Source organism: Pipra filicauda, unplaced genomic scaffold (genome assembly GCF_003945595.2).
Source record: "Pipra filicauda isolate LSUMZ 115617 unplaced genomic scaffold, ASM394559v2 scaffold35_size7292922_pilon, whole genome shotgun sequence".
Classification (NCBI taxonomy): Eukaryota; Metazoa; Chordata; class Aves; order Passeriformes; family Pipridae; genus Pipra; species Pipra filicauda.
In genome coordinates, this window is record NW_024104487.1 from 2,230,826 (window position 1) to 2,258,301 (window position 27,476).

Here is a 27,476-nt window from a genome sequence, read left to right on the forward strand (position 1 = left end):
ACCTTGTCAAACATTCATCTGTTTCTTGTGATACACCTGACGGCCCAATTAGGCAAGGATGACGTCTTTTCTGCTTGCAATGTGCAGTTCTTTTACTTATGTGTAGTGTCAGTGAAAAAATGGAGACACTGCATTTATTGTCATGGCTTCACCTCCACTGGTAGGACTGGGGAGAGAATCGGAAGGATAAAAGCCAGAAAACTCATGTGTTGAGATAAAGACAGTTTAATAGGGACAGCAAAAGCAGCACACACAAGCAAAGCAAAACAAGGAATTAATTCACTGCTTCCCATGGGCAGGAAGGTGTTGAGCCATCTCCAGAAGGGCAGGGCTCCATCTTGTGTAATGGTGACTTGGGAGGAAAAACGCCATCGCTCCAAATATGCCCCCTTCCTCCCTCTTCCCCTCTCTTTATATACTGAGCACAATTCCATACGTTATGGAATATCCCTTTGGTCAGTTGGGGTCACCTGTCCAGGCTGTGTCTCCTCCCACCCTCCCATGCACCCCCAGCTTCCTTGCCAGTGTGGCAGCATGGAAAGCAGAAAAGGCCTTGGCTCTGTGCAAGCACTGCTCAGCAATAACAAAAATATCTTTGTATTATCAACCCTCTGTTAAGCAGAAATCCCAAACACGCCATACCAGCCACTGTGAAGAAAATTAATTCTACCCCAGCCAAAACCAGCACAATTATAAAAATGTGTTCTTGCAGCTTCTCAGTATTGCTGTGATGTAAAAGAATTATGGTGACTGCGTCTCTTAACATGGTGCTAGAAAGACTTGCAGTGAGTAGGAAGATATTTAAGGTTGACTGTCAACATATTGTGTACTGTGTACTGAGCTATAATAAAGTTTTGCATTTAGGATAGAGACTTAGACCAGAATAATGGAAGCAGTCCTTGGTTGGATGCCAGGTGCCCACCAAAATGGCTCTATCACTCCCCTCCTCAGTTGGACAAAGGAGAGAATATATAACCAAAAGCTCATTGAGAAGAACAGGGAAAGATGGCTCACCAGTTACCATCAGAGGCAAAATGGACTAAACTTAAGGAAAATTATTTGATTTATTGCCAATCAAATCAGGGTAGGGTATTGAGAAGTAAACCAGAATCTTAAAAATACCTTCCCCTCACCCCGTACTTTATTCCTGATTCTCTACTTCCTCCTCTCCAGCGATGCAGGGGGATTAGGAATGGGGATTAACATCAGTTCATTACACATTGTTCCTGCTGCTGTTCCTTCTCAGGGGGACAACTCCTCACACTCTTCCCCTACTCCATTGTGGAGTCCCTCCCTCCTGCAAGAGACAGTCTTCATTAATTTGTCCATGAGTCCTTCCCATAGGCTACAGTTCTTCCACAAACTGCTCCAGTGTGGGTCCCTTCAGTGATGTGCAGTCCTTCAGAAACTTCAGAATGCTCCAGCATGTGACCCCTCAGGATCACAAGTCCTGTCAGCAAATCTGCTTTTTGCATGGGTTCCTGTCTCCGTGGGTCTGACAGGTCCTACCAGAACCCTGCTCCAGAGCTTCCCATGGGGTCACAGCCTCCCTTAGGCATCCACCTGCTCTACTGTGAGGTCCTCCACAGGCTGCAGGTGGATAAATGTGCCTCTGCAGACCTCCATGGGCTGCAGGGGGACATCCTGCCTCACTGTGGTCTTCACCATGGGCTTCCAGGGAATCTCTGCTTGGGCACCTGGGGCAGCTTCTGTACCTCCTTCTCCACTGATTTGTCTGCAGGGCTGTTTTTCTCACATATTCTCCCTCCTTTCTTCTGTGACTGCAATTTGCTTCTGCCCAATAACTTGTTTTTTCCCTTCTTAAATATGTTACCCTAGAGGCACTACCACTGTCACTGATGGGCTTAGCCTTGGTCAGCAGTGATTCTGTCTTGGATCCAACTGGATCAGACATAGGGAAAGCTTCTGACAGCTTCTCAGAGGAGCCACCTGTATAGTCCCAATCACCTGCACCCTAAACCTTGCCACACAAACCCAATACACCCACCCCTCCTCTCTGACCTGTCCTTTCTGAACAACCTGTAGCCATTGATGGCTGCACTCGAGTCATCTCACCAACTTTCAGTAATGGCAACTAGGTTGTAGCCTTCCAGTAGCATGGAGGCTTCCAACTTCTCCTGTGGACATATTTATCCTGTGGGCATCCATTTTAATTGTTATAATCTTTAACATGTAAATGTTATCTGTGAAGTTCTTTTCTTTTACTTTTGTATCCTTATTTTTGACAGGTGTGGTGGGTCCTGAAGTGCAGCCACTGCTTAAAAATGTAGGGTTTAGTTGACATGAAACTCTGGCGATCTGTTGATTAATCTGAAAAAGGTTTGATCAAGAGTTTATCAGTCTTTCTGAATACTTCAGAAGAAGCAGTTAAATCTGTCAGGTGCCACAGACCAAACCTGGAGTTTAAACCAAGAATGGTCCCAGTTGGCTAGGTCCTGACCCTATCCCCCTGACCCCATCCCATAGTTATATACCTCTTTCCTTCTTTACACTGGATACGTTTCAATCTGAAGTGAATTAGAGGTAGTTGGAGGAAGGAAGTGCAGAAACCCAGCCTTAAATCAGTGTAAACTGCTGTGGAACCTAGCTCTGAAAAGAGAGTCTGCTATTGACAGCCAGTTTTGTTGTCAAGCAAGGAGAAGATAGAAAATTTTTTGGCACAGTAATTAATTTCTCCTACTATATAATGGTATGTCCCTGAATTTTTTATCATGATTTTGTCTCAAAAAAATATTGTAGGATTTTTGGGGGGAGGTTGTTATTTGGTGGTGGTGATAGGGATTGAAGTCTGATCTCTTCCCTGTCAGCCATATGGGTTTCATGTGTTAAACTAACAAAAAAAAAAAAACACTCGCATAGGTCATTCTAAATATTTCTAGATTTTTTTTTTGCATATAAATCTCTTTTATTATGCATGATAATGCTAGTCATTTTTGTAACTAATATAGATTAATAGAGATTAAGGGCAGTAAAATTTTATATCACAGAACATTTGGCTTACAGATTAGTAGTTGTGTTTGCTCACTGTGATTCTTCACAGACGTGTACAGTCTTCTGTTTTGAAGGTACCAGGTGAATAAGAACCTGCCTCATCTGGTTATTATTTTCACTAGTTAATCATCCACTACTTAAGAGAAATATAAAAAAAGGGGGGGGGGAAAGGCTGATTCACAATTTCAAATTCATTTTGGCTTGTCACCAGTCAATTGTATTGTCATTCGTGCTGTGCAAAATTCAGGAATCTGCAGCTCCCAGTCTGTATTTCCTATGAGAGCATGTCATCCTTGGTTGTCTTTCTGATAAGTTTTCTTTATCAGGCATTTTCCTTGATTCTTGAACCATTTCTGTGTTCTACCCAAATTTCCATTGTTCCCTTTAAATGTCAGGGCCATGATCATAGGCCCTTGTCCACTGTGTATGTATTTCTCTATGATATTAGTGTCAAAAAGTTTCTTCTCATATTTTAAATACAGTGGTTGCTTTAATGCTTTCCACTGAAGGTTATTTAAGTTCCTTTTTCTCTATGACTTATTAAATGCTTTTCAGAGTTGGCTTTCTGAATTAGACCCCTTCATTCTGTGGCCTCCTGGAAGTTTGGCTTTGAATGTGAATCTATAGAGATTTTAGTGTAATTCAGTAAACCAGATTAAAAATGGTTTTGAATGATGACCAATTATTTTCAAGCTGAGAGAAGATTTGCTGCTGATTTTTCTGAGTTATTCCTAAAGTGACAAAACTCAGATAAGTTATATATGTTTCTTCATATTTAAACAAAAGGTATTTTGAATGTAAGGTAAAAATAATATAAAAACCCATTTATACTAACTCATATGCTAGTAGGTTGAAAAAATTTTGACTGATACCAAGATTGGTGTTAGATAATTTTAAAATCTAAGTAGAGATAAGGGACAAATTAGTGTACTAGTATAAGTGACAAAATAAAAACATCAGTGTACTAACGTTTTAATTTTTTATCTTAATTTTATTCAGAGATCACAATGCAGACATCAGAGACTGGGGCGGATACAAGTTCGACTGTGACTTTACAGACATCTGTGGCTGGCCAGGCAGCAGTGCCCACACAGGTAGTACAGCAAGTACCAGTTCAGCAACAGGTACGTGGCTGTTAGTTTTGGGAAAATTAAAAAACAAAAATTCAGAATGATAGTTCTTTACAATGTAGTGAAGAACTTGGTTTTGTACAAGACTGCTAAATGAACTCTTGTTCTGCTTTTATCGATTTTGTTTTGCTGGAATTAAAATAGCTGGAGAAAGGCAAGCTGTTTTCAGGATCTGTTCCTTAACTAGAGCCCCTGACAAGCTCTAGTAGTATACATATGTAATTCTAACTGTAGTTCGTTATGGACTTCATGCAGTAGCTCATAGAAATGTACTGTATGTTACTGAATATTTACATTTTTTTCATTAAATAATAGATATGTGTCTGATATTATTGACTGTTTCATTTCTCCATCCATTTGGATTTCCAAGAAAGTGCAATACAAATGTAAAAATGGAAAGCATTGTCCTTTGCATCTCTAGGCTTGACTCCCCACAGATCTATGCACAATGTCATGAAAGTATTGGTGGTAGGACAAACAGTAATTCATAATGTGCATTTGCCAGGGAAGGAAGAATGCTTTTGTAGCAGCCAGCACAGTGCACTCTTCTATTACATGAAATAGTCACTCCTATGGAGCACCCATGAGCTTTGGAAGAAGTGGTGGCAGAAGAAAATGGGGAGCTAAAAAGGAAAAGTATGGAGGTACAAAATGGGGACTAAGTGTGATAGCCATTATGGCTGTCCAAGACTTTTCCAGAATACACAGAAATTAGCTGTCCATGTGATGAGTACTGTAGGTGACATCTGTTGTTTTTCATGAAAAACTAACTTTACAGTTTCAAAATCAACAAAATAAGAACTAGACATAAATTATTAAATACTGGCATTTGTTTCTGTGCCAGTGGAATGCTTTTCTCTAAATCAAATTCTTCAACATTTTCTGAGTTCTCAGTTTCCAGTGCATTTTCAGGTATGTGTTCCAGAGTCTCAAACATTTCACTAATATTTTTTCCTGATGCACAGACTCAGTTTCTAATGCCTCCTAGTTCCATTACTATAGTATGAACTTAGCTAGCCTTTGTAGAAGATTTTATCTGTAACCCTTTTGTAGGGTTTGTGTAGTGCAAGACTTTTTTTCTTTGTGAAATACAATCTAGATGATTTGTTTGTTTTTTATTTTCTAAATGATAACAGTTGTTATCATATGATATCTATATGATAACAGATGTTTAATAGATGTAATTTATATGACTTGTTCTTATTCAACCTTTCAGATACAAGAGGGCAATTTGGTAGTGCTACCTGGTTGCTTGTTTTCAGCATATAAGATTTACGTGCAATGGTCTAATATTACATACTGAACTTGTGAAGTACTGATCAATGTGAGAGATGGAAGACAGGTAACAAGTTTGTGGCATATAGGATACTTTATAGTGTTGCAGTTAATAATTGTCTTGATTGAACTCTAAGGACAAGTTCTATGCATTTTTGTCACAGCAAAATGAAAAATGAGCAGGACTTTGGTTTGTTAAATTTGCTTGTGCAAAGTTTCTACTTTTTTGAAAACTTTTATGATGGAATGGGATCCTTATTTGCTGACTGGAGATGCCCATTGTGAGGGGGCCTCAGGCCCAAGAGTTAAAGTCTTTGGCATTGGGAGTGTGACTGCCAGAGAGTCTTGTGAATGGTCAGCCTGGGAACTTTCCTTAACATATTTTCCCGCATAAATAATGCGTTAATCTTTGTCACCAATTGTCTACATTTTTCCTGAAGTTATTCCAGTTGTCCCTTAATAATGTAACGCTCATGTCAAAGCATAGAAGCCCAGGAGCAGATTGGATTTTTCCTTCTTTGATTATATCTTAATAAGAACAGCAAACAGAATTTTTTGTTGTACTACCTGAATATGTAAGGCTGTCCCTTGATAAACTTTACATATATCTCCTTTAGTACTGCTACTTCTGGGTGTTCCCTTGCATTGAATACACCATCATTATATTGGAATATTTTTTCCTGTGGGGATATTGAATTATATTTATCTGGTTGACTTTTAATGCTGACTGTGTCATTAGCATAATGTTTGAGAAAGGAAAGCTAAAGAGTCAGGGTTTGAAGATACAACAAGAATGTTTGGAAATCCAGTGCAGACAGTATTGCAATGATTAAAACATATGTTTGGGAGATTTGTATAGAGAGATCTAATCCTGATTATGGAAGAAAATGAGTAGTAAGGAGAAAAAAAAGAGTGAAAATGTGAATATGGTATGCCAGCAGGAAATGTGATAAAGAATGTAGATGTGATAGATAATTTCAATTGTAGGGTTGCAGGTGTGATTTGTCTTGAGGAATTATCTGTGTATAGGTTGCATTTGCCTAAAGTTAATACTGTCTCCATGTACATTTGGTAGGAATGGGCCAGTTTGTCGAAAGAAAATGTGGAGAAAGAGTGCTATTTTAATAAAGCCATTCTTTTGATGGCACAGGAAGGGCTTTTTATTTCTGCACGTTTAATGTTGAAAGCTGGAGAGAAGGTTTTAGATGCACAGTCTGTAAGATGTGGTTTTGTTTTTTCTACGGTTTATAAGGGACATGCTTAATAATATGAACTGTATCCAAATTATGTGGGAATATTCACATTTGGATTATATTATGTTCTGAATATAAATTGCTAAAAGCAGTAAGACACTTCTAGGGTTTTGTTAAAGGATACTGTAACATGAGTGTGTATATGCAACATTTGGTGTAAGCTGAAACCTGTATTATCATTTGCAGTAATTTACTAGTACTTTCTAGTGAATAATGCAATTTTAGATGAATTTGCTTTTAGTTGATATTAAAGCAGTGTATAACATTTCGTTTTTCCTAGGGAGGTCTTTTTTTCCCATGTTTCTATTCCTGTATATAGACTGTGTTTAAATGACATCTCCTAAATGCATTAATTTGGGGTTGTTTTCATGGCATCAGTGTTTCTTTTATGCACACAAAATACGTATCTTTTTCAAAATGAAAGATTTTTGCCCTGAGGAAGTGCAAGCTGAAAAAGTGGAAGGGTGGACTAAGAGCCTTTACTCTTCAGCTGTGTTTATATTGAAGCATCCTGTCTTTTGAGGAAACAGCACAAGAGTAACTTGTAATATTTTCAGCTAAAACAAATCCCTAATTTCCATATAGCTGGTATGAATACAGAGCTTGTAGAAGTCTGCTGTGATGCTCCAAAAATAGGAACAAAGGAGGTACCATTAATGAAAACCTAGATTCTTCCTCTTTCAAAAGTGACATTAGTGGCAGCTGGTTTCATACAACACAGCAGCAGTCACTCCTGAGATGAGATAGAGAGGAGTGGTAAGCAAAAAGCAACAACCGTAAGACCAAAAATGTGGGAGTGTAATTAAATTCTGTTTAAATAGCCTGAGGAATTTTCTTCGTCTTGTTTCCTCAAATACAGGGATTTTTCATTAATGCATCATTGCTTTTGCAACAGGCACTCTTCAGCATAGTGCAGTAAGCTTTTAAGGATTCAAAATTAAACTCACTTTGTATTTTATGCCATGCAGTGTGGAAGGACAGGAGAAATAAAACTAAAAATAGTCATATAAGCTATTTTATAAAAGTATCCATGCATTAGAAGTTGGGCAAAGCGTTTCTTCCTTGTCACATACACAGTGGCTATAGCATTCTCAAAGCATTGTATCACTAAGATGCAGACTTCTGCTAATCAAAATTGCTCTTAATGCAAAATCATGTTTAGCATATGAAAAGCATAATCATGAACTGACATTAGCCTGATATAAATATGAATGTGCTTAGAGTGCTACAGAATGTTGTATTTGTATGTTACTTGCCAAAAGTAATTCATAATAATGAAGGACGAAAACTATTTTTATCTCCAAGGACAGAAAATGTTGAACAACCAAGCTGTTTGTGTAGACACAGTAGATAATTTTATGTACTTTTTAAAATGTAATTCAAAAATCCATATATATATATTTTGCCCTGTTGTTCTACTCTTTGCTTAGTACATAAGCACTTTTTCTTGGAAGTCAAAGTTTGCTCTTATATTTTGTTTTATACTTCAGTGTAATTTCTGCATTTCAGTATGACAGACTTTCATAGATAAAATATAACTTTTTTTATAGATAAAATATAATTTAATTTATCCCTGTGAGGTAGTATAATTAAGAATATAATTTATTTTGATTTATATAAAAATTGGTCAAAAATTTGAAATGAAGCAATGAAAATTGTAATTTTAACAAGTTTTGATATTTTGTTTTATGGTAAATTATATTTTTATTGTTGTTATTCCAAATCAGAAGATAAACACATTTTGGAATTTTTCAGTTTCCTGTCCAATGGGCACTGAGCTTTGATGCACTCTATACACTTTATCCCTACAATATCATTTCAGTTCTGTGGTAAAGGTCTTGCACTGTGCTCAATCTGACATCTTTGAAATGGTAGCAGCTTGCGTGCAAGAATAATGGGAAAATATAATACCTTGTACAGAAGGGGAATGTGACCTCTGTGTTTTAGTGCTGTGTTTGTACATTATGTAGAATTTTATCAGTATGCAGGTTCTGTCTCATTGCTGTTAATGGACAGAAACATCTGATTTTCCATCATGCTAATATGCATTCAAAACTTCGACTGTTTTTTCTTGTTTCAGAATTTGGGTCTTAATGTCAACCTAAGGGAAGGTTTCTGTAAAAATCTAGTATTTCCTTTCAGTCAGCATCAATATTATAAAAAGATATGAAACATATGCTTATTTACAGAACTTTTTAAAAAACACCAGAGGGGAATGTATTAGACTAGGATATTCTCAAAGAGCTCTTGGAGGTTTTATCAAATGCATGAAACCAAGACTGATCTGAGGTTATGGTGTTTGCAGTCCTTAGAACACACTGTGGATTAGGCTGAAGTTGCCTTATAACAATAAATCCAAGAAAAATTACAGTCACTTAACATTACATCAGTTTACTAAATAAGTGCATTGTCATTTTCCCTATTTGATTCCATGGGTAAAATTGTGTCAATCTGTGAAATCTCTTAAGTCCTTTTGCATATTTTAGATTCTGGAGTGCTCTTGGACCAAAATATGGCTTCTCTGAATGATGGCAGCTGTAAAATATGGAATTCTTCATCTTTACTGTGGCAGAAGACAAAAAATTAAAACTGAGAGGAAATTTGCATAACCTGAAGCTTTTCTACATAATATATGAATCAAAGGAATTGATGTGTGACTGTCCCCAGCAATATATGTGAAGATAATCCATGCCTTACTGCCTCTTGTCATTTAGCTCATTGATGTAAAACCAGGTTTTGTTGGAGTTTGTTATAGCTGATTATATTCCAGGAAAGGGGTTACTCAGACTAGGGGTTTTGGTCCATAATTGTACAGTGGGTCAAAGCACTATTGGGAAAAAAACTTGCATCACTGTAATTTAACTCATTAAACAAGAGCTAAAGCATCTTAATGTGAACTTTTATTACTAAACTTACTGCAACACATTTGAGCTGGGATTTTAAGGCTTGTGTTACTTAGGACTGAAATGGAATAAGAAAAAACATAAATATGACCAAATTATACTTTCTTCTGTAGTAAATGTGATTTTTCAGCTTGGTGCCAAACATAGTTACACTTCATTTCATCCTTATGTTCTCCGATTAGTTATGTCTTTGGCACCGAAGATATGTATGCTCCATGAATGTGCATCTTCAATGTTAGGGCTCCATTTACCAAACTTACAGCACAAATATTATGTAGAAACAGTAACTTTCTTTGCTAGTGCTTTGATATACCTTTAGTAATTACGAGTGCAGAGATATCCCATATTGATTAGAAGCCGTTAGGTGCACTGAAACATTGGTCCTTCTTTATGATATCCCAAACTTCTGGTTTTCTTGTTTTCAGGTACAGCAAGTGCAGACTGTGCAACAGGTACAGCATGTCTACCCAGCCCAGGTTCAGTATGTGGAGGGAAGTGACACAGTCTACACTAATGGAGCTATGTAAGTTGGCAGTGTTCAGAATTTGAATGTTTATTAAAATGTGAAGTTAAATACATATTTCCAGTCAGATTCTATCAACTACTGTATATTGAGTTGGAAAGAAAAATTATTCAATCAAAGTTCTCCTAATGTCAGAGTAGTTTTTTGGATGAAAAACTGAATTCACACTGTCTTTATTAAGGCAGAAGGTTTGTATAAATAGAATTCTTGTGATTGTTTTAGTTGCACTTATCTGAAATTACCTGTACAGCATAGTGTTGTTTGTGAAAGTGTCTAGTTCATGGGTAAGTTCTGTCCAAAAGATGTATTGTGTAACTTCTGTCCTCAGGACAGAAGGCAGGGCCTTGTGTCTTCCTGGCTGCAATCCTGGTGGCAAATGATATAAAGGTGCAATAGCGGTAGTTATTATCTAAAGAAAGTAGTAATGTAATTTCATTCCTGTGTTTCATAAAATGAGATGAGCATTTTTTCCCAAAGGAATGAGGAGAAGCAGAGGAAGGTGCTTCTTCAACCTCTTTTCTGCACAGTTGTGCATTTCCTACTGCCGTGAACATGCTTTTCTATCATCAAGCTTCTTTAATACACAAGCTTAGAAAGATAGAAAAAAATAACCTAGATTTGATGGGACCTCTGGATGTTACCTAGTCTAATCTCTGACTTGGAGCAGCACCAGTTTTCAAGTTGGCTCAAACTTCAAAATAGGATTGTGTTGCTTAGGAAGGAGCTTCTCTACCTCAGTTTTCATTTTTCATGTTTGCTGTGTAACTGGCTTTAAAAGAAGTACAGTTTGGAAAGTTTTTTTAGTGTCTGAAGGTGTACTTATTTGTTGATGGTAATCCAAAAGTGGTCCGAAAGAGCAGTATTATTTGGATCAGAGACTTATGATGTTAACACTGACAGCATTCTTTGGTCATTTCTACTAGCTCATTTCAGTGAATTAGTTTTTTATGTATTGTCTTGTCCATTTTCTTCTCACTTGCAAATTCTAAACAATGTATTTTAAATATGTATAAGATTTCCCTGTTGTACTGGTTTTGTCTGGGATAGATTAATTTTTTTCATGGTAGATAGTACAGGCTTGTGTTTTGGACTTGTGCTACAAACATCATTGATACTATCTACTATGAAGAAAGTATTGTTCCCCAGCCAAAACCAGCAGACCCATACAGCAGCACTCAGTGCCATCATAACTTCGTTGCGACCATGACAGTCTGCTGTTAGCCTCCAAACGAGGGCATTGTTAAATAACCTCTTTTTCAAGCTTCTCTTTTCATTTATTACTTTAAAATTCTTCTGTGCGCTATGGCACTTTTGGCAGTTTATAGGAAGCGTACTACATTACTGATTACAGTCCTAGGGAAAAACAGAAGCAGATGTGACTAACTCCTTTTTATGAATCTTCAGGTTTCTATTATTTTATGGTGTTTCTAGGTCTGAATCCCTGCAAAATCAGTCAGTGGGATATAAGAGAAGAAAGCTCTCCTCAGCATGTGAGCCTAATCTAGATTGTCTTTACCTCCTATAGAAGATTTTACTCATGTTGTCGTGAGCAGCAACTGTGGACAGTCAATTTGTTGTTCAATACTTTTAGGAATATTCTAAAGATTGTATTTTTATTGGTGGAGAATATGTATTATATTATATGTATTGCGAAGCACATTTCCCATATGCTTTTATACTCCAGATTTTGTGTTGTCTTCCTATGATTATATGTTTGATATATTTTATGACTGTGCTAAATCAAAATCTTAATTCTAACTCAAAATCAGATATAGGACACTTCCATAATATATCAAGTAACAGTACTGCTTTAACAATGGAATAAGAAGTCCGCAACCCATAGTTAAGGTGAAGACATTAATTCAGTGTACAGACATCTCTGAAATAAATGTTACAGCATGTCTGTACTACTCTGCCCACATGGAGTGCTATGTCCAGTTCTGGAGTCCTCGGGATAAGAAAGACCTGGAGCTGTTACAGCAGGTTCAGAGGAGGCCACAAAGATGACCAGCGGGCTGGAGCATCTCTCCTATGAACCCAGGCTGAGAGACTTTATTGTGACCTTCCAATCCCTTTAAGGGAGCTTACAAGTAGGAGGGAGAGGGACTTCCTATGTGGACAGATAGTGATAGGACAAGGGGGAACAGTTTTAAACTAAAAGAGGAGAGATCTAGATTAGATTTGATCAGGTATTAGGAAGAAAATCTTTGCTCAGTGGGTGGTGAGGCACAGGAACAGGTTGTCCAGAGAAGCTGTGATACCCCATTCCCAGAAGTGTTCGAGACCGGGTTGGTTGGGGCTCTGAGCAACCTGGTCTAGTGGAAGGTGTCCCTGCCTGTGGCATGGGGGCTGGACTAGATGATCTTTAAGGTCCCTTCCAACCCAAACCATTCTATGATTTTATGAAAGAATTATCCTTCATTTTAAAATAAGTCACTTGCAAAACAGCATTGATTTAAATCCATATGCAATAGCAACAAAGAATACAGTTAGAATATCTATGAGGAGAAAGTTACCTGATTCTTTTCATTATAGAAGTAAGAATTTTGTCAGGTTTCACGATCTTTGTCATGTGTAACTGTTGTATTCTTGTGACACAGTTCTTCCCACGCATTTTGTATCATGATTTGTCTCTACTTAAAAGTTATTTGATTTTATTATAGTTGAAGGCAATATGATAATACAAGGGATGTAACTCCCAACTTGTCACATACATTGTATGATATGAGAATATTTGAACTATATTATCTGCATTTGCCTCTAGTTAACACCAGTTTTGCTTGCCAAGCATGTCACTCTATCCTGAAACAAAAATGCATTGTTGTTACCGTGACAGGTTCAGGCTTACCTGGCTGTTTAAAATATATTAAGACTATTATGGCTGCACCTATAGTAAGAAGCCAGTTGGTTCCACATATCAGACATAAACTTTCTTCCTACACAGATTGTGATGTATTAATCAACTATAGCCATGTAACTGCTAATTCTGATGTGACAAAGGGGGCTTTAATTGCTGGGATTGTCCAAGAATTGCAATTGCATTGAAACCTCATTCTTTACAAATTTGTTCTACAACAGTTTGTGTGGTTTATATTGGCCAGACACGCTGTGTATGCACACCCAAGAATTTATTATTACTTGTATTGGGTTTCTGTGTCTGGGTTTTGGTAGCGGGGGAGGCTACAGGGCTAGCTTCTGTTAGAAGCTGCTAGCAGCTTACCCTGTGTCTGGTGGAGCCAATGCCAGCCAGCTCCAGGATGGCTTCCTGCCGCTGGCCAAGGACAAGCCAATCAGGAGTGATAGTAAGACCTCTGTGATAACATATTTAGGAATGGAAAGAAAGTTATTACACAGGTGAAAATTGCAGCCAGGGAAGAGCAGAGTGAGAACATGTCAACAACAATGCAGACACCAAGGTCAGTGCAGAAGGAGGGGCAGGAGGTGCTCCAGGAGCTGGAGCTGAGGCCCTGCAGCCTGTGGTGCAGATCGGGGTGGAGCAGCTGTGCCCCTGCAGCCCATGGAGGAACATCGGGGTGCAGAGACCCACCTGCAGCCCATGGAGGAGACCCACACCAGAGCAGATGGATGCTCGAAGGAGGCTGTGACCCTGTGGGAGGCCCAAGATGGAACAGAGGGACCTGCCAGGAGAGCCCATGGAGAGACGAGTCCACGCTGAAGTAGTTTTTTCCCTGGTAGGACTTCTGGCTGTGTGGGGGACCCATGCTGGAGCAGCTTATTCCAGAAGGGCTGCACCCCGTGGAAGAGTGACCTGTGTTGCAGCAGTTTTGTGAACAATTGTTGCCCGTGGACCCATGGGAGCAGGGGAAGAACTCCTCACTCTGAGCAGCGACAGAAACAACTGACCATAACCCCCATTCCCCGTCCCCCTGCACCACTGGGGAGGAGGAGGTAGAACTTGGAAGGAAGGAGGGATGGGGGAACTCGTTTTTAAGATTATTTTACTTCTCACTCTTTTGCTCTGACCCTGTTAGTAATAAATTCAGTTAATATCCCCACTTTGAGTATGTTTTGCCCCTGATGGGGATCAGTAACTGAGCTCTCCCAGCTCTTATCTCGACTCAGGAATCCTTAGTTGTTTTTTTTTTTCTCTCTCCTCTGTCCAGTTGTGGAGGGGAGTGAGAGAGAGGCTTCACTGGGTACCTGGCATCCAGCCAGGATCAACCCACCACAGTACTCTTAATTGAAATCTGAACTGTCAAAAAGATTATTATTACTAATATAGTTAAAGTTGTTATTTTCCTAGTACTTAATAGTACCCTTTTACTACCCTTCTGTACCCTTTTACTACCGTTCTGCATACTAAGGTGAATGGCTTCTGTCTGAGAATGAGTTACAGAGAGTTGCAGCAATTTAGCACTGTCACAGGTGTTATGTCTGGACAAGTATGATGGGTGGTGGGGGTCTCTATTCACTCTGTGTCTACTTGCAGCTATTTTTAATGTGTTCTAGCATAGTCTACACCTTATTGGTTCTTCACTGGTTTACATGTCCATATTACATCTGAATGTGCTTTATATGTTTTACATTTGCTGGATACTTCTTGAAGATTGTTATGCCATGATCCTCTTTGCTGCATTTTTAATCTGGGGTCATGGATTGTTTATTCTGTACAGAACAGCTATTTGCTGTTACTGTCTGTTAGATAGAACAATGCATGAGCATTTTAATTATACGTTTTACAGCACACAATCTTAGAAGGCTAAGCTAAATTGGAAACAGATTAAGTGACAGTTATCTGATTGTTTGACAGTTACTGCTAGAACAGAGCTTTAGGGCTAGCACAGAAAAGTCTAAACAAAGGAAGCCTGACAAACCCAACTCTTAAGGTCTTGCAAATTTAGTGCAAGCCCTGTGACATGTTCCTAACAATGCCATATTTCTTCAACTATAAGTCTGCAGTAATTAATGAAAATTTTTAGAAATCTGAAAATTAAGGTTTCCTTATCTGTCTAAATTACAGGTGCTGAGAAAATAATATAGAATTGCTCCTCTGTTTTCGTTTACTGTGGTCCCTGGTTTACGGAGTTTTCTGTAGTTGTGCATTGTGTGTGCTTTCACTGGTTTGTTTTCATGTGGAAAATTATCTTGGACTGAGTGTTGAAGATCTCAGTTCTTTTTTATGGCTAATAAATGCCTGTCAGTGACATATTTACTTTTTTTTTATATGCAATATTGCAACTCTATTTTAGCTAAATTTTATAAAGCTTTTTCTGACTGATAAATTTTAAATTGCCCATACAAGAGAAAATGTATATGAATAAAGCAGGTCAGCCATGCACTATTACAGAGGAAATCATTTATTTTGAGTTTTCATTCTCTGGTTATAGATGCACTAATTGTCCTTTCATGGCATAAGTTTTTATATTTGTGTTTAGCAGTTTTACTTGGTAAAGGGGAAGGATGAAAGAAAATAATTACTTCCTGTCTTAACAGTTTAGATCAATTGGAGACACTTTTAGGAAGAAGCTTATTGCTTCATTGAGATTTGATTTGTTGTTAAAAAGCAGTAAATCAATATTCTGGTTACAGGAGTAAGTTTCTTTGTGGGAAGGAGGTTGTATGAGACAGGGTGGGATAGATAATTTAGCCCTCTCCATTATCATTTGACTGCTGTATTGGGTGCTGTTGTGATAGTGTCAGGATATGTGGCACTTCCTTTTCTTCCCATTGCTTAGGATACATCACCTCCAGAGTCTGCACCAATGCATTGGCTGTGATAATGCCTTTCCCTCAGTATTAGACAAAGGATTCTGTTCTCTTTAGTTTCTACGAAGCTCGCTGTTATTTAAGGAGCACAGGATTATCCTAAAAACTTAAAGGAGTTTAAGGATATTGTTCTACCGTGAAAGAATTTCTTGCTTTTGTGCATGGAGGTTTTCTAACATGTTGCAATACCATAGCATTATCATGAGCATTAGCTAATCTGCATATAAATAACTGTATCTTGAAGTATTTATTTTCATCCAGCGTTTATCATATTTCTATCCCAGGAAATAATACTTCAGTTAATTAAGTACCATAAAAGACTCACAGAGATGACAGTGAAAAAAAATATTTGCATGCCTACCTGCTAAGCTGTGTAAGTAAGCCATACCAAAACCCACAGGAGTAATTCTGAGGCTGTTAGTTCCTGAGTAAGATAATAATTATTAAGTTACTTGTTTGTTTGAATTAGAATTACAGAAAAACAAAGTAAAGAGTGGTTTTCTTGTTTGAATTAGAATTCTGTTCTTGTACAGATACTGTGAAGCGATACTGCTATTTCAAGTTGCAGTATAAAAGGTCTGTGTCTTCGTCGTGGATTGACTTTGGCTGGACACTGGGTGCTCACCAAGCTGCTCTCTCTCTCTCTCTCCTTCCCAGCCAGACAGGGGAGAGAGAATGAGATGGAAAACAACTCGTAGGTTGAGATATGGCAGTTTACTAAAGCAAAAGGGAAAGTTTGCACACACAAAAATGAAGATGAAAATGACAAAATTTATTCTCTACTTCCCATCAGCAGCAATGTCCAGCCACATCCCAGGAAGCAGGACTTCAGCACACATAATGGTTTCTTAGCAGGCAGCCATTGGAAACAATGAATGCCCCGCAACCTCCTCCTCCGTTGCTTAGCTTTTGTATCTGAGCTGATGTCATATGGTATGGAATATCCCTTTGGTAAGTTCGGGTCAGGTGGCCTGGTTGTTTTCCTCTTCCAGCATCATGCCCTTGACCTGGACAGGGGGATGAATGTTGAGAGACAGCGCTGGTGCTGTGCCAGCACTGCTCAGCAGTAGCCCAAACACTGGTGTGTTATCAACACCTTTCTAGCTACCAGTGCAGTGCACAGCACTGTAAGGGCTGCTGTGGGGAAAGGTATTCATCTCAGCCAGACCCAGTACAGTCTTCAAGTAAAAAATTGGGTGTGCATTTTAGCACACTTGAATTTTCCAAGCTGGTGTCTGCAGCTTGTGATAAGAATTTTGTAATTAATTATTTTGCAAGACATGAAAGTCACTGGAATATAATTTTGAAGAAAATTTGGGACCATGATCAGCCAATGTAAATCACTGAGACGTGATGGGATGGCTTGAACACTGATTCATAGTAGTCAGTAGATCAGGTTCTGGATATTTACATAGACTCAAATCATAGATTCAGCTGGGAATAAGTGATTTCCCATGTGTGCATGTGCACACTGAAAACTAAGGGAGGACAACAACAAGTTTACTCTTTCTGTATCATTGCTTTTATTTGTCTCCTTTCTTCAGAATGTCAGTGTCTTTCAAGGGACAAAAGTGTTTATAAAAGTTAGGCTCAGTAACATTGATGTCCATAATGTAGTGCAAGACATTGCACTTAATTTATGTGGTAATCCTGGGGCTTACTGAATGTAGAAATTATTTTCTGTTTTCATGTGCAAAAAAAATAGTTTTCGTAACTTTATACCACAACTCCATCTGTTTTACTTTATAGCATTATATTTTGTAAGTCATTATGAAATGCACGTAAGTAAGCAATAAGGCATAATAGATAATGCCTGGAATTCTTGTACTTTGCAATCCTAGTCCAACTCTTGCCAGTGTCATTAATTTCCAATGTGGGATCTTTACATCAGATACTTGTTCTAAATTCATGCAGTGTCTGACTTTGTGTCACTTGTTCTCAGGGTAAACATATAGCTTGCACAGCCTTCTGGAAACCAGGATTCTGCAGACTAACTACTTAGACTTTAGGTTTATTTGTAACTGATGAATTTTCCAATGCCACATTCTAGTAAACATGGGATTTCACAGTTTCAGTAGGAAGAACTATTAGGTTCTGTTGCTTACCTTGTATCTCAAGCAAGAGTATATCATTCATTTTTCTCATAAAGAACAAGATGACTTTAGTTACACTGGGGCTAGTCCCTGTATGATCTTTATATGCTGCTGTTGAAGGAGAGAATGCTTTTACTGTCTTTGGAATGTGAAAGAACTGACTATGATATGTGTCAAGCTATTTGAGAAGGTATTTGTGCTACAAGTGCTGTGGAGAAGTAGATCACTTCCTTATTTGGAGTTATCCCTCAAGTCTGTCTAAAGGATATAACACCATATTTTCCTCTTTGCTACAATTTTATTTTAAAGGGTCATGTTACCATGGGCAAGGACCTTAAAACTTTCAAGTCTGCTTTCTAAAAACGTAATTTCTCTAAACTGCTTTCAAAGTGTCATCTCATCAAGCTGCGTTTTTAAATCCCAGATAAAGTGGTTTATGTTTTGGGTAATTTAAATGGTTCTTCGCTAAGTTGCAATTATTATTGCATGTAATAATAATGGTTTTATCTCACTTTTAAAGATCCAGTTAATTTCAACTGTGAAAGGTTTACTAAATCATCACCAAATCTAGAACTTGCTCTTCTAGAAGAACCTGCTGGTTGTTGGAACAAAGGGAAGAGTGTGTTTATTTTGGAGTGTGGCCCATTGATGTATCCCACTGATCCACTGATCCATTGATACAGAGTACTGCTATAAGCAGAAATAAGTGCTGTGTTACAATGAATCCTTATTTAGAGACTGTGCATGATACACAGCTTTGTAGATTATATGTGTGATATACAGGTATGCCTTATGTATTATATGCAGGTATGCCTAAACAAGGCAAAAGCAAACAAACATTTCATTTACTCTCCCTATTCCATACCAAGTCCATGACTTAATTTTCTTTGAAATTCGGAACCCTCTCTAGGGTTTTCATTGCTTCAAAGATTCAATTCCACTTTTGTAAATGAGATTTGTTCTCCTGACATCTTTTGTACAGTGTATTTCCTCTAGCCATGTCTATTTTTGCTGTCAACAATGGTTTTAAACTTTCATTCCTTTCCTTATTGACACCTGATATGAAGTTTTTGTTTCCTATTTTGGAAGAAATTACAGTGTTCAGTCATTTAGTGATCATTTCCATGAACTAGTTCCCCTGAGCCTGCATCACAACATTTCCCTAAATTTGTCCTCTGCTGCATGGCACTCTTCTCATTGTGTAAAAACAGATGCAACATCCAGTCTGGTAGTGGTTATTGTGCATATCACAAGATAAATGACCTCAGGGTGGACCTGGGGAGATACGTTGGATAACAGGAAAAACTTCTTCACTGCAAGGAGTGATCAAGCACAGGCAGACTGGGGAAGTGGCAGAGACCATCCCTGGAAATGTTCACAAAACATCTAGATGCACGTGTGGACGTGACTTAGGGGTGAACATGGCAGTGCTCGGTTAATGGTTGGACTTGATGGTTTTTTCCAACCTTAACAATTCAGTGATTCTAATCTCTGGTTTTCAGATAAACAACATCACTGTGTTATCACAAGGTATCACTGTGATACCTTGGCGTGAGAGAACAGATAAATCAGGATCTCCACAGCACCTATATGCATGCATAGATTATTGCAATGCAAAGGTCAACTGATTTTAATCTCCAGAAGAAAGGGTGATAGATCAAATGTCTGTTTAAGCATTAGTCCCTAAAATAACTATTTTGCTTTGCTTTCAGCAGACTGCAAGGAATTTCTTTTAGATTAACTTAAGTTTCTTGCAGCTTTTGAAAGATCTTGAGGCTTTTGAAATACTTAAGCTTAAAGAGGGATGAGAGTGAAAAATGTAGTATAAGGGTTATGAAACATTTTGGATTCTAAAACTAAAGTTTTGGAGTTTTTGAAAGTCTCTGAAGAGGAAAGGAGAAACTGTTGTGCCCATAATTAATACAGCAGAAGTTATGACTGGTTGTTGATAAGGTGCTATACGTTCTTCAGTTATTTAAAAGTAATGGTTTTCTGAAGGTGAAGAAGAAATCATCATCTCTGGTTCTGTTGTTTATCAATTAATTCATCTTATGTAAGCTTTCATAATTAAAAACCAAACCAAAACCAGCAAATTGCCTTGACCATTTCTATATATTGATAAAAAACTAAACATTGTACAGATAAAGGGGAAGAAAAGCCTGACTTCAGGTTCCTGGATAAGTGTATTAATCACCAGCTTACTGCATAAAACATGGGTGCTGCTTCCACCTCTTGCGTTTCTGGACAAAAGTATCTGGGGTTTTGGTGTTTGGTTGTTGGGGGGTTTTTTGTTTGTTTGTTTTTTGTTTTTTTGTTTTTTTTTAACTTGTTTAGTTACGTGACATTGCAGGACTTTGTGTTTGTTTGATTGTACTAGCCAAATTGGAGACTTAGGCAGAGATTGTTTTCTCCGAATCTTAACACTTTTGAAATTCATTTACTTGGACTAAGTGCACCTCAGCATATGCAGCTCAGTGTTAATGGAGAACTTTGAATTTCAAAATGGTATTGCCTGTCGATTGCAAGAAGTGTTACAGATTTTTATGCTTAAATAAGAAAATTAGTGATTGGGTAAACAGACTGATTTTTACCTGTTGTCATGCTCGCCAAGATACAAAGCTCAGTCTTTGAAATAATGAACAATATTTACTTAAAAATTATGAAATAGAGTGATTTAAAGATCAGATTTAATACATGGGAACAAATCCACATTCAAAAATTATAAATAGATTATAAAATGAAGAGGATAAGTAAATAAGAACATGAAACATGATAGAAGCTTTCAGTAGCTGAATAGTTTGTTAGGGTAAACTGGTTAATTAGACATAAATGTTTCACGCTTGTAAGTGATTTTAAAAATGTTACTGTTGTATATCTTTTAACTTCTTTCATGTTTTTGACCTTTTTACAAGTTATAGTTCTGTTTAGGTTTTATTTCTTAAATACAGTTTTTTATCACAACGTGAATTCATGTCCAGTTTTGATCTGCCCTTTAAAGATAAATGGATTTCCCAAAACACCAGTGAACTCAGAGTTTCAAGCTTCATTCAAGAGCTTCAATCTATTTAAAAACAATAGATAACATAGGATTCTTGAACATTGGACTCTGTTAGCTGACATTTGTATGAATTGTCTGTAATTTTCCAACCTGCACCTTATGCAAAATATATAACATGTGACTAAAATCAAAGTTTTGTCAGATTTTAAAAAAGTTGATACAAGATGGAGCTTTATAAATTGCTTATAAATTGGATGAGCTCTGTCTACCCATCTCCAATTTTTATTGTACTTCCCTTCTCACTTCCTCTTCACATAGGACTGACAGTTTTTCCGTAATGCTTAGTGGATACTTAGTGGATACTTTAACATTGACACTGAATTGGTTATTTAATGCTTTGACTTGATTAAATGTTATTCTCTGAGGAGGCAGGGCTTGTTTGCCAATCTTATTTGATTTGGTTTTAGCTATTGTAAATGTATTTCTAGAATTATAACATTTCCCTCATCTAAATGAAATACAAATAACGTATTTTCCTTTTGTTTTCTTTTCTTGAAGCCGATCAACAACTTACCCTTACACAGAAACCCAGATGTACACTCAAAACACTGGGGGAAATTATTTTGATACTCAAGGAAGTTCTGCACAGGTGACAACAGTGGTCTCGTCTCACAGCATGGTGGGCACTGGAGGGATTCAGATGGGCGTAACGGGAGGACAACTCATCAGCAGCTCAGGAGGGACCTATCTGATTGGGAATTCAATGGAAAATTCTGGTCACACAGTGACTCACACAACGCGGGCCTCCCCAGCGACAGTAAGTATTTCAGACTGATGCAAAAATCTTTGAGACTAGTTTCTTAGTCACTCAGATGTTCTTGCAGACTGACACAGTTTTTGTGACAAAATGTATAGCAGTATTATGTTGTCAGAATAAGTACTATATAGTACTTTTTGTAAAAAAAGTACTATATATGTTTAAGATACAGGAGTAAGAATACTATGAAAACTTAAAGACATACCTTTCCCTTGACAGCTTGCAAATATTTACATTTCAAACCTTAAATTTTAACATTTTTAATTTTTCTGAAAACATAAGAAAAATACAGTGTCGCTGAGGATAACTATGTTAGATGTACGTGTTAAATAATGTAAGCTACAGATCAGTATCTGTAACTTCCCTGTGTTTTTTCAGTTTGTTTGCCTGATATTAGTATAGTTTTGGTAGCTTATTTCAAAATATTTCCAGATGTTCAGAATTCTGAGATACTACATTTTAATACTTCATTTACTTATCTATGGTATGTCTCCAAAGTCTATTCCAGATTAGAAGCTCATTGTGACAATGTCTGACAGTGCTATGGGAAGATGCACTCTGTTATAACTGTGGTAGATAATATTGCAGATACATAAACATAAGCACAGATCCTTCCCTTAAGAGCTTACTCAATCGGCCCATATTTCAGTTAGGAAAACATGTTTATACTGTGTCTAACTTTGCTGCATAGCCCTAATGAGTACTTTTACCTCATCCTTCTGGGTATTCTGGTCTGGATTTAGAGATTTGGAAGTAATGGGGAAGAGAATTGTGAAACATAGGGTAGCAAGAGTTGAAAAGTATAGAAAGGAGATAAAACATCATTAATAATATAGATTCACCAGTATTCAAAAAGACAATGAAATTACAGGACCTAATTTTTAGTAACCAGTCTAATAGCACTGGATAATTTAGATGATCTGATAAATTCTCTCTATTTTGATTCTTAAGGTGATTGATATGGACAAATACAAAGTTCTTGTACTATGGAAGAAATTATTATTTCATCCAAAACCCTATGCAGTATTATTTTCTGAGAACAAGAATTGTAATAATGGATTCATGAATAGTATAATATCCCACTAAAACATAGTGGGAGCTTTCAGCTAGCAACAAAGAATTTTATATTTGAATTACAAAAAATAATCTATATTAACATTTGCCTTTATTTGACATCACTTTAATAGAGGAACAGAGTTTCTGAAAGAAGCATAATTCCTCTTTCAGATTTCAGATGCTTAGCTGAATGTGAAAACAAGTGAGGCTTCAATGTATTCAGTAAACACAAGTGAAGGGTAGTAGATTTACTTTGAAATTGGAAATTCTAGAATGAGTTGAATATCAAAACTCAATGCTCTAATTTTGCAAATTAAAAACCGTTTTGATTTTTTTGCCAAAATTAAAAATTTGCCAACACTGAACAAAATCTAAGGTTCATGACTTCAGCAACATCTGTTTCTTGCCTAATGGGTCAATAAAACAGCCTGGTTTAGTTTCTTAAGATAAGTTCTGTACTGCTCTATCAACTCATTTTTAAGAATAGAAAAAATACTTCTAATTAAATGACAATTATTAAATTGCATTTTGACACTAAAATAGTTTCTTCTGGTTTTTAGGGTGGTATTTATTCTGTATAGTATTCTGAAGGTATGATACATTAGAGTATATTAGAAGTACATTTCTTGCTAAGGAAGTGGGACATAAAGTGATTTTAGATTTTACTATTTTAGGTTCGGTGTGTATGTTTCAGCTGAAATATCCAAGAGTTAATTGAAACACTAAAGCTTCAGTTGAAACTTACTTTAAAGCACCAAGTCTGTCGTAATTTTACTAGGGGGCATAATTAAACTATGTAAAAGAGAGCTATGTAATATTTTAATTTGATTGCACTTCAGATAGGTAGAGCTTGTTTCACTTGTGATCCTCATTTGGCCTTTACCATCATAACTTTTTTCATTCTCGTATAGAGAATTTATTGAAATCATCAAAATAACCTCTATCCAGACTGATTTGCTAGCATAATATGCAGAAAAATTTTCCAAATTTTGAATTAGTTTGAAAAATTTTCATATGGAAAAAAAATGATATAGAAATTAATGAGAATTTATTTATTAATACATGTGGTCATCACAAGTTCTCTTTATTTTGCTATAGAGGTACTAGTTCTGTTTACTCTTTTCAACTGGTAACTTCATTTCTTTTGTTGTTTATCACCCTCACTGATCAAACCATTACATTCTATAACAAGCAAATTAATCGTATAATTGATATTATCTCTTTCTGATAAGTTAAAAGAAAGAAACAAAACAGTTTCAGGTTAAGTCAAATGTATAAAACAAGTCAATTTTATTAACTCTCTTTTAGATAAATTAAATTAAAACTCTAATTTACTTTTCACCAGGTATGCTGTTTGGTTTATGCAGAATTCAGTAAAAGATACTCAGAGACTTTTTACCTTAAGTTTATTTTCACTTTATTTTCATTATAGTTTAATGTAATTCTGAGTTCTGCTTCAGGTTTAATAAAGAGCATATATTATTTTGTAGTATTTAATTAATTTTAATTTTTGTCATTTAATATTTAAAAAAACTGTCCTGCTTAAGCTAGGACAGGCAGTAGCACTGGTTTTATAGCTAAAATATCAGGACTTGTGCACTATTAAAACTATTCCAACATATATGCAGTAGTGGTTTATCTTAGCATATGTGAAGAATATTTGCTAGCTTTTTTTTTCTTTCATTTCCATTGATTTCATTGCTTCTTCCTGTTATATTCTTTGCTGGCCTAATAAACTACTTCTGAACTACCTGCCAGAAAGGACTTTTTCACTAAAACAGAAAGGCATTTAGATTACAAGACCTTCTGTATAAGATGCTGAGTAGATAAACAGCTTTCCAAAGTGATCATTTTCATATGAGTATATGTGGATTGGTCATGACTAGACTGTGATTGCATTGAACAAGAACTGATTTACCCTAGCTGGATGTCTGTTTGAAATGAATTTGCATGTTGAAAGCTGGACGAAAGAGTCATCTGGTTTACTGGCAGCTCTCATTAAAGAAGGAGCAGCTACATTTAAGAGACTCTCCAGAAAATTGGATTGCCATGTTAATAATGAAATGTAAATCACCTTCCAATTTTTTCCCCATATGTAAACATCTGAAGAGTGTTCTTGTGATGAAACAGGGTGATCTAATCAACATATTTCATAATATCACAAGGTTAAAAAATTCATACAATTTCTAGTAATAAATGTGTTGTTATGCTTGTCAGTCAGTAAGAGGCTCCCATCTATTAGTCTTGTTTTCAAGTGAGCTTTACAACTGTTCTTCAATTTACAGTTGTCATTTGTCAGTCATCACCAACTATAGGAGGTCTCCAGTCATGCTGTTACAGAAATTCATCATATTTCAGTGCAAATCTAAATGTGCATGAAAATAAAAACAAAATTAATATTGATGTAATGTATCACCAAAAATTATTAGTTCTGGTAGTAAACACAGTGTGCCAAAGTTGCTGTTAGCTTTAAAAGAAGAACAGTACCTGCCAAAAATGTGTTGTACCTATTGGAGAGAGAACAACAAGAAGAAGTAAGAAGGCCAAGTGGAAATATCATATCCTGATAATACCATTTTAGTGGAAGTATTATAGTTATTTTCAGAAAAACTAACAAATGTTTAAATGTTTCATTAAAGGCAGAGGGGTTATCATTTGGAAAACAGTTTGAGATGAGATTTTATTTACTAATCTCTTTCTTGGTAGAAAGAACTTTTCTGGTAATTTTCATTTAGCTGGATCCATCTCAGCATAAAACAAAACATTTCTGATCAAATCAAAGATGCACAGATTTTTATACAAAAGGGATTATTAGATCATTTGATCTGACATGTTATTTGAGCGAGATATTTACTTATGATTTCTTCAACTGAGCACAGTGACATTTTTTTGTGGGGAAAAAAAAAAGATAGCCTTTATACACCTCCATATTTAAGGCTTTTACTCCTCTTATGGTTTCTCCTTCAGAGCTGTGGATCTTCATCATTGCTTCTCCCTCTCTCTTGCAGAGGTTTCAGTGTAGCAATGTCACCAAAATAACTTATGTCTTTCTCCCTTTGAGTGCCTTGCTGCTCCACTGTAAAGTCTTGCATTGAGACTCTGCCCTTTTCCCAAGACAAGGAATGTGGAGGAAAGGGGGAATGACCCTGCTAAGGTCAGCCTCACCTACCCTCACTGCATTCTGGCTTTATCTGCCTATGCTCCCTGTTTCTTTTATGATGCAGGCTGGCTTCATTGGCTTTTAGTGTGTTTTCTGTGTGAAACCCCTCTAACAACTATAGGTTGTTTCCAGTTCTGGCAGTTTAATATTTATTCTAGTACTTTTGTATCTAAAAACCAAGTTGTTGGAAACTCAGTTTATTCCAATGTAGCGTTCGAATTACCAAATTAAAAAGATTTTAAGAAACATAATTTTTAATAAGATGTTAATAAGATATTAAAAATAGGTATCTTTGAATCCATGAGAAGAATTTCTGCTAATTCTTTTTATTTAAAAATATGTTACCAGCTGGATGCCAGAAGACTTACCATGATCTTCTTATAACAATCTGATTATCAGTGGCATAGATGCATCATGTTTCTAAAAGACTAGGGATTTTTTGTGTTTCTTATTAAATACACACTTTTGCTAATATGGCCATTCTACCTTTGTCTAAGGCTGTCATGCCATAAACGTTTTCAAATTTGTTTTTAATAGGAATCTGAATTGAACTTTCTTTTTAGTTTCTCCATTTTGATTTTCTGGCATAACTCTGATGTGTTATAACTGTTTTTCAGTGTTAGGTGGAATGTATATATTCTAAAAGTTGTTACGATAAACTTGAAAAGCGATCTTTTTATTTTCCAAACATGGGGGAAATGACCACAAAGTAAAAAAGTTTAGAATATGTTTAAAGATATGTATCATGGATATGGAATATACAAATAACTGGATGATCCTGGAGAGAAATAGTAAATTGGTCAGTTTGACCCTATGTTTGAGAACTTAAAGCAAAGAAAGTAAACACAGAATCATAGAATTTTAAGGGTTGAAAAGGACCTTACTGGTCATCTAGTCCCAACTCTCCCTGCCATGTGCAGGGACACCTTGCACTAGATCAGGTTGCTCAAAGCCTTATCTAACCTGGCCTTGAACACTGCCAGGATTGGGACAACCACAACGTCCCTGGGCAACCTGTTCCACTGTCTCACCACCCTCACAGTAATGAATTTTTTGCTAATATCTAGCCTAAATTTCCCCTCTTTAAATTTTTACCCATTACTCCTTGTCCTATCACTGCAGTTCCTGATGAGCAGTCCCTCTCCAGCTTCCCTGTAGACTGCCTTCAGACACTGGAAGGTTACTATGAGGTCTCCATGCAACCTTCTCTTCTCCAGGCTGAACAGCCCCAACTTTCTAAGCCTGTCTTTGTAGGGGAGGCATTCTAGTCCTCTTACAACTTCATGGCCCTCCTTCAACAATGCTATGCCCTTTTTATTGTGGGGGCCACAGACCTGGACACAGCACTCCAGGTGGGGTCTCACAAGAGCAGAGTAGAGGGGCAGAATCACCTCCTTTGACCTGTTGGCCACACTCCTTTTGATGCAGCACAGGATTTCGTTGGCTTTCTGGGCTGTGAGTGCAATGGACGATTCATGTTGAGTTTTATTGTCAACTATCACTCTTCCAAGTCTTTCTCTGCAGGGCTG

The 27,476-nt window shown here is 36.9% G+C and overlaps 1 protein-coding gene across 2 annotated transcripts in view; it reads left to right on the plus strand.

Annotated features, from left to right (window-relative positions):
* RFX3 (regulatory factor X3) overlaps positions 1–27,476 on the plus strand; it is a 97,462-nt gene that overhangs the window by 45,313 nt on the left and 24,673 nt on the right. For both annotated transcript variants that reach the window (XM_027709710.2, XM_027709712.2), the window contains exons 2-4: positions 4,012–4,136; positions 9,999–10,096; positions 21,473–21,731. In XM_027709710.2, coding sequence (XP_027565511.1) covers positions 4,020–4,136; positions 9,999–10,096; positions 21,473–21,731 — 474 coding nt within the window. In that variant the 5' untranslated portion in view covers positions 4,012–4,019. The remainder of the gene's footprint in view (positions 1–4,011; positions 4,137–9,998; positions 10,097–21,472; positions 21,732–27,476) is intronic.